The sequence below is a fragment of the Triticum urartu genome, chromosome 3A (assembly GCF_056163025.1).
Source record: "Triticum urartu cultivar PI428250 chromosome 3A, HENAU_Tu73, whole genome shotgun sequence".
Taxonomy (NCBI): Eukaryota; Viridiplantae; Streptophyta; class Magnoliopsida; order Poales; family Poaceae; genus Triticum; species Triticum urartu.
The window spans coordinates 688203925-688212241 of NC_141875.1; the positions used below are offsets into that span (position 1 = coordinate 688203925).

Sequence of the window (8317 nt, forward strand, 5' to 3'; positions counted from 1 at the left end):
TATTTCTTATGTCTTGCTTCCATACATGTATTTTCATCATATAGTGAACGTATGCTCATTAAATGTATGCATCCAAATCATGCCCGGCAAGATCTTGCGTGGCAACATCAAATAACAATGCTTCTTACTTTTTATTTCTCACATATGTTTCTATGTGCGTCTAGTTCAAAGATGACGAGTCGAGATTGCACAGTGAATTCCATGGCAAAAACATTCAAGTATACAACTGCATGGACGACCAAGGGCATCTCAGCTTCTACCCGTCGGCTTTGTGGATCACACCTTCCATCACATAACGGCTAGGTCACTTTCAACTTAGCAAAAAATTACACATGGAAGCAATTTGACTTCTCCTATTGAAGCATACTCTCCATTTGACAGTAGCAATTTTTTTTACAAACAAATCCATAACTCGAATTGGACCCTTGTGTAATTATGATTGAAAATAGGTTTTCTCTTTGATGGAAGCAAGACTATTTATTTGGAAGCAATTCCATAGTCGATGGAAACAACATTAAGATGCTACTCGAACATGTGGAATAATTTTCGTTTTGATGGAAGCAAGTTCAAAGTTACTGTCTAGTTGATGGAAGCAGGATAGTGTGATGCTTGTGAAAAAAGATCACGTTACATAGGACATGAAATGTTGAATAAATCAAAGAAAAATTTCTTACACCAAAGAAGTAAATTCTCTGATGAACAGAAATATAATTAAGTAATCTATATCTATATACCTAATAATAAAGGGGCTATTGCTTCTGGTGGTACGTCATGGAAAATGCCCCCAAAGTAGTAAAATGTTACCCACAAATGCCACCTATGAGTGTAAAAAATGTTTCACAAAGGGGAATCCCACGCCTGGGCCGTGCCATGCAGTAGGGATGTCCTATACTGCGCTCTGCGCACCGAGAGAAGACGCAGCGCAGACGTTTTTGCCGGCCCATGTCTGGGTGGCCTGTTTTTTAAATTTCGTTTTTTGTTTTTCTTTTTATTTTACGTTTTTGTTTTTTCTAATTTAAATAATTTGGGACTTAAAAAAAGTTCTGATATTTTAAAAATAAAATTTTGAAGTAAAATATTTAATAAATCATTAAATGTTTGTGGATACAGAAAACGTTCATGATTAGTAAAAAATGTTAGCTTATTCAAAAAATGTTCGATATTTTGAAAACAAATGTCCGGGTAATCAAAAAATGTTCATGGTTTTTTTCAAAGTCCGTGTATTAAAAAATCTTTAATGAAATTCAACAAAATTTTGGGAATCCAAAACATGTTGATGAATGAAAAATATCCTAAAAATTCAAAACTGTTTGTGACTTACAAAATAATTTATTTATTCATAAAATGTTTGTTGATTCAAAAAATGCTCATGCATTTCAGAAAACGTTTGTTAAATCAAAAAATGTTCGTAAATTTCAAATTTTGTTCCACCAGTTTCCAGAAAAATGTTTGCCGATTCTAAAAATGTTCGCCAATGTAAAAAAATTGTTTTAAAAATGTTCACAAATTTTATAAAAAACTCGGAGGTAGTAGAAAATGTTCATGAATACAAAAAACAATTCTAGATTTTAGAAAGTGTTCAAAAATTTGTAAAAATGTTCACGTATTTGAAAAATGTTCATGATTTCAAATGTGTACACTAGTTTAAAAAATGTTCATGATTTCAAAAATTATTCATGGTTTCACGAAATTGAGGCTGGTAGTGTATCTCGGTGATATAGTAAAATGTGGTCATGGCTATTGGAGATTATGATTTATTTTTTCTCCTCTTGCAACGCACTTGGCAGACGACTCGGCCGGCCCCAACCCTAGAGCGCCGCCGGCCCCCTTCCCCCTCCCTCCAGATCTCGCCGCCACCAGAGATAGCCGTCGGCAAGCCCGCGCGGCGTTGAGGAAGGTGGCGGCGGGGCCGGCTACTGCTGCCTTGCAGGGAGAGCTTGGTGTGCGGGGTGGCGGCCCCGGTCAAGGTAGGCGGCGCCTTCCCTGCTGCGGAGGGTGACTGCGGGTGTGTGGCCGGTCTTCCTCGGCTTGCGTGGGTGGCGAGGACCCGGTGGTGGGAGCTCATGGCAGCCGTGATTCTGTCGGCCGGCCGCCAGATCTGGATCGACCAGCGCCGGCTTCATCTCCTTCACCTTATCTTGCTCGATCTGGGCTTCAATGTGTCCTTGCTCGCCGGATCCGGGTGGTGGGCAGTGAATGGATGGTTGGGCTCTTTGGATCGGGGGAAACCCTTGGCCGGTGATGGCAGCCACAATGACGACGACGCCACAGCGCCGATCCACTCCTTAAAGTCTTCGTTGAGATCCTGGCAGGGATGGCGGCGGCCCGTGCACGAGAGATGGAGGTCTTCGATCAGATCTCGGTGAAAACCTGCTATTAGCTATTGACAAGGCCGGCGATGGCGATGCTGTCTACGTCATTCCCCTTCCTGAAGGCATCATCGTGGAGAAGTTCAAGGACACTCTCTGCTACCTCCGGGGGGAACCCTAGATCAGTAGATCAGATGATGGCGGCTCTGTGGTGTCGTTTCCGCCTTGGGGGCGTCATTCTTGGAGGTGCACACGGGCTCGAGGGACTGGAGGACGGCGTCTTTGGTGGAGCAGTGCTTCATCTTCCACATTGATGGTGGTGGTTCTCGGCGGCGTGGCGCTGTGGAGACTTGGCGTCTGATGCCCGGAGATGGACTCACACAGGAGGAGGAAGCTGTCTGGCGTCAGGGTGACGTTGATGGCAGAGAGGCCTGGCAAGGTTAGCGCATCAGTTCTACTCTACGGAGCGATGCTTTCCCTTCGCGGCCTCCCGGATGAGATCGTAATATGGGAGATCCTCGTCCGCCTAGCTCCCAAATCGCTCCTTCGCTGCCGCGCCGTCTGCCGTGCCTGGCGCAGGGCCACCTCCACTCAGGACTTTCTCCTCGCCCATCACGCCCGCCAGCCTATCCTTCCCCTACTTGAAAATGGCGATGAGTTAGACATCTTGGACCATCGGCCAACCCGGGCTACCGCGGACCAGTTTCAGTCCTTTGACATATGTGGCCAAAACTTCTTGAATTTGGGTGACGACTTCGCTTTCTTCAATCTGGTTGCCTCTTGCGATGGCATGCTCATCCTCTGCATCGACGGCACCAAGTTCTTCGTCTGCAATCCGACGACTCGTCAGTATGCTCGCCTGCCATTGTATCTCGGTCATAAATGGACGCTCCTAGGAATGTACCCTCACTCCCCTACCGGCGAGTACAGAGTACTTCTCTACTTGTCCAGCCCTGACGCAGACCATAAGCCGACACCTGGCAGTTACGTCTTGGCGCTGGGCTCCGGCCAGCCCCCAAGGCACATCGGATGGCCAGATGCGATTAATCTCGAATTGGATCCTCATGTGCTATTCCGTGGTAGCCTGTATTGGTACCCAACGGATGTTGAGAGCGAAAATAAAACGATATATGTGTTCAACACCACATCTGAGTCGGTCCGGGAGATGTGTTCTCCGGTTGTTACTGATTGCGCTAACCTGTTTGAGAAGGACGGCATGCTCGGCATGGCCATCGTTGATTATATGAAAACTGTTGATATATGGTTGTTGCAAGACTTCGAGAGGGAGGTTTGGACCTTCAATTGCCGGATTGAATTGCAGTGCGACAGGTGTGACAGCCGGTTGCCGTGGAAATTGGTGGTCGTGCCAGGGGATGATGAGCTGCTTGTGCTGATCAAATTTGGCGAGTGGCTATTTCATGTTGGCAAGGATGGCAAGTTGGTCGCCACTTTTCATCGCAAAAATGTCGATCCTACTCACTTTCAGCTCAAACAAACTCTTTTCCACATACCTTCTTTCAAACATCATAGAGTTATGTTGTGAGTGTTCCACCTATCATCTGAAGGCTCGTGCTTGGTGGCATGATTGTAATTTTTTATTTTATTTGTGCCAACTATTGTAACCCTGAGTCCTTTCTTCTGGGATTTATTCCCACTGACGCGGGAATATAATGAGGAATTTAGTTTGCCAAATAATAATAATAATTCAGAAGGCTGTTCAGTGCGCTGGTGCTTCTTAGCATCCTGGATGTTTTGTATCCTCACAAGAACATGAAAAGCACGCCTCGCCTCATCCGTTCATCTCCGGAATAGTGTACTTTTGAAGGAAAATGTGTTAAGGAAATAATAATAGAATAATAAAATAAAAGAACTGACAAGCATCTTAGATTTTGGACGGTTTGAATGATGACGCCTTTCACGTAATGGTGGGGCATATTTGTTTACGAAAGAGTACTAGGCGCCGGTCAACCGGCCAAAATTTCTGCTGTTCACCGCGCGGCCATACGATTTAATCTGCACACACCGTTGGATCGCATCTCTCCTCCATGCCTGCAACGTTTTCCGATCCATTTTCTTCCCCCAAATCCTCATGGCAGTTGCAGTCCCAGATGCGCAGCATGGTTGACCCCGCCTCTGCGGTTTGCGACTGTCCTCTCCGGCCACCGTCCACGTCTCCCGTGCCGCACATCGTCGAGGCTCACGGAAGCTCGCCGTCGCTGTTGCTTGTTGAAGCATCTCTATTGTGGATCGCTTCAAAACTTCTTCACCGGTCGCAGCTCAGAGTCTCGCTGCTGGTAGGTCGTCGTCTTCATTGATTGCAGCTTGTCGCTGTCGCGTCTCGCTGCCAAAAAAGAAGTCGATGCAACTCTGCATCAAATAAAACAAATGCTGGTTCCAGCAAATTGGGACAAGGTTCCACCACGACGCAGCCACTCCTGTGCATCAAATACAAATGCCGGTCCCCGCAAAATTGGGACACGGTTCCATTAAAAAAGAACAATGATGCAGCACAAAAAACTCCCACAAAGAACAAAAATTCAGCAAGAAAAAGACAAATCAGAAAAATGGCCACCCCCCTCTTGCAGCTCCCGCGGTCTCCGGTTGCAGCTCTGGCCTACAAGGTTGCAGCTCCCCTGCGTCAAACGATGTTGGAAATTATGTTCAGTCTGCATTGCAATCACAAGGTCTCAGAATTTACACGACCTGAAAATGGAAGTCATTTATTACAATTGCCATGAACTGAATTAATCACTTTGACAATTCGTCAAAACAAAAAATAGTAGATATATTCAGAATATTAAAGCTCACACTGGAAGAGGGTTGGGAACTCTGTGGACTGATACATGGTTTCTCACTGCGAGAAACTTGCTTCTAGCTACAACCCTTGCGCTTGGGGTGCAACAGAATTTCCATCGGAACTTAAGAATAAGGAACATCCATAACACTTTTTTTCTTTACGCACCGACTCTTCTTTTAGGTCTCTTTGCTCATCATTCAGTAACTTCTCGAATGGTATTCATACAAGCCTTATGGATTGCTTCAAGTTCACTGATATTTTTCTTAAACTCTTCCTGATGCGGCCCCTCCCTCTTTGGTTTGAGGGGTGAATGCCCTAAAGGAGATTTCAGAAGAGATCCTTACAGATTATACATGTAGGGATTTGGACGTACTCTTCTGCGCTCTTCTCTTTGGCTTGGCCTTCATACTTGGCTTTCATGTGGACAGTTCTTCCCAGCTCTTGGGGACCATGTCCTCCCAATCTAGAAGAGATATGAGAATTTGATCGGGCGTAGCACTTGGGGAAGGTAACTTCCCACTGGAAGTCATGGTAGTGACGTCCTTTGATTCAGCTGGAATCAGAGCCTTATATATCATGTAGATGCATTTGGTCTAGAGACGAGGCATGAGGTGGATGCAACGTATTAGAAATCAGAATGAATTGGAAGATCGGGCTTTTCCTGAATCAACATTGCGGGAGATGACCCGTGGTATGTGTGGGTACACTCGTATCAGGGCTTACCTGCGGGCTGAAGTCAAAGTATGTTTTTGAAGGCAGCGTTCGAGTAACAGAAGAGTTGTTGGTGCATGGTACAAGAGCGGGTGGTCGTACCCCTGATCATACCGATATTGGTTCGTAAGCGCTTCCGGCAACAGAAGACATGCCGGTGCGTGACATGACCACACACGGTCGTACCAGCGCTCATACCAACTGGCGTCTAGCAGATCTCCTGCATAGAAGAGAAGATGAGGCATAGTACGACTGCAGTCGGTCGTATCATCACTCGTACCACCTACAAAACACATTCATTTGACTTATAAAAGGCGAGTATTAAATGTAAGAACTTTCTAAACACAACAAAATCTCTCCCTAATAATAAAGCACGGATTGACTCCGTGGGTTCACCATCACAATACGCTTTCTTTCTGTGAATTTACGCTTTCAGTTTGAATTTGCGTTGATCGATTTCGCTACAGCCCATCCAAAACGAAGAAACAGGCCAGCGACCCCATCCAGTTAAAACGTTGGTTTGGTCCGTCCGGCACCCTTATGGGCTCCGTGGGTTCACCATCACAATACGCTTTCTTTCTGTGAATTTACGCTTTCAGTTTGAATTTGCGTTGATCGATTTCGCTACAGCCCATCCAAAACGAAGAAACAGGCCAGCGACCCCATCTAGTTAAAACGTTGGTTTGGTCCGTCCGGCACCCCTATGGGCTCCGTGGATTCACCGTCACAATACGCTTTCTTTCTGTGAATTTACGCTTTCAGTTTGAATTTGCGTTGATCGATTTCACTACAGCCCATCCAAAACGAAGAAACAGGCCAGCGACCCCATCCAGTTAAAACGTTGGTTTGGTCCGTCCGGCACCCCTATGGGCTCCGTGGGTTCACCGTCACAATACACTTTCTTTCTGTGAATTTACGCTTTCAGTTTGAATTTGCGTTGATCGATTTCGCTACAGCCCATCCAAAACGAAGAAACAGGCCAGCGACCCCATCCAGTTAAAACGTTGGTTTGGTCCGTCCGGCACCCCTATGGGCCGAGCTGGGCCTGGTCCTACTGTTTTGGAAAACAAAAAGAAGGTGCGGTATGGATATTCGAACCCACGACTAGCCCTTCTGTCTTAAGGACTACGGCCAAATAAGCTAGCTCTATTGATTGTTCAAATTAGAAGATTGACTTATATTTTTCTCAAAAAAAGAAGAAGATTGACTTATACTAATAGTCCCACCTCGCTTCCTTCCACTAAATCCTCCTAATTTATATATGTCTTCCAGGTTCCTGGGTCTTAAGGAGGTGTCTGAGGAATCAAGAGGATTTCAAACGATCTAGAGAGATACAAGCAGGGAAAAGGATCGTGTGGGAAGAAGAGAGACCGGCAAGAGGTGTAATTGACGAGGGAGAAGGACGGATGCGTGATTCTAGGAATCACATGTGCTAATTAACAAGGGAAAAGGAAGGCCTATTAACGAGGGAGGGAGGAGAAAGAGGAATCACGCTGATGGGGGCGTGGGCTTTCCTGAAGCAAGATTTGGGCAGCAGCCGCCACCATCTCTCCCTGAAGCAAGAGGTGGACAGGGTGAAGCAACAACATGTGGATGGGTGTGTGTTTACTGTTTACAGGCCGGCGGAGAAGTTTACTCATGGGAAACATAGAAAAGTTTTCTTACTGAGAATTGGCACGGGAAGATATGTGCATGCAGTTTTGGTACTATCTGTTTTAGACAAAGAGCATATATGTTGTCTACATGAAATGTTTGTGTTCAGATGAATGGTTAGATGGTTGATGCTCACATTATTTCTAGATTTATTTTAGAATTTCCGGCGATGTGTTTTTAGTGGGAGAGACGTTTTCATTGAAGACGAGACGTCTACGGTGACTTCGTAAATCTTAAGATGCTTGTAGGGGTAGGTGTGCATGTGTACGTTCATAGGATGAGCGCTTGCGTCTGTATTGTGTTAAAAAAATAGTGCAACAAGAAGCAATATAATCTTGTAAACCAAACAACTAACATTCTCCTAACAAAATTAAGATAGTAAAAACACATTTGCTTTCGAATATAAAAAAATTATAGAAATAATCCCACTTGGATCCATCACCACTCTTTCAGCTAAGGTAAAGAAAATTGAGGATACTAAGAATCATACCATCATGAACGGAGGTGGTGAACATGAAAGTCATCTGTGATGGTGAACATGAAAAGTGGCAATATCTGAGTAGACAATTTTTATTCCCAGTGCAACGCACAAGCACATTAAGTTAATGCATGCAAAGGTGTAAGTAGAACTTTTTTTTTAAAAAAAAGACACAGCATAGACGCCGACGCTCACAAACACGTACATGACGACGTAGAGGAGGTGATGTTTCTAAATTCATAACACTGCAGTTCCTAGACTTATTTTAGCAGTTTTTGATCATTAGTGGTATCCGGACCGTCGAGGACGTGAATGTTTAGGCTACACCTTCCAGGTTACTATCATAGGATTGTGGCGATCTCGCCATAG

The 8317-nt window shown here is 45.0% G+C and overlaps 1 protein-coding gene across 1 annotated transcript; it reads left to right on the forward strand.

Moving 5' to 3' along the window:
* Positions 1-2679: 2679 nt before the first annotated feature.
* On the forward strand, positions 2680-3852 carry LOC147981633 (F-box protein At5g49610-like). Its single transcript, XM_087516020.1, has one exon. The coding sequence runs from the start codon at positions 2680-2682 to the stop codon at positions 3850-3852; it is 1173 nt and encodes a 390-aa protein (XP_087372146.1).
* Positions 3853-8317: the final 4465 nt, after the last annotated feature.

What these genes read in the sequence shown, in the direction of transcription:
- LOC147981633 (XM_087516020.1), top strand. Translation starts at nt 2,680, where the DNA reads ATGGACTCACACAGGAGGAGGAAGCTGTCTGGCGTCAGGGTGACGTTG.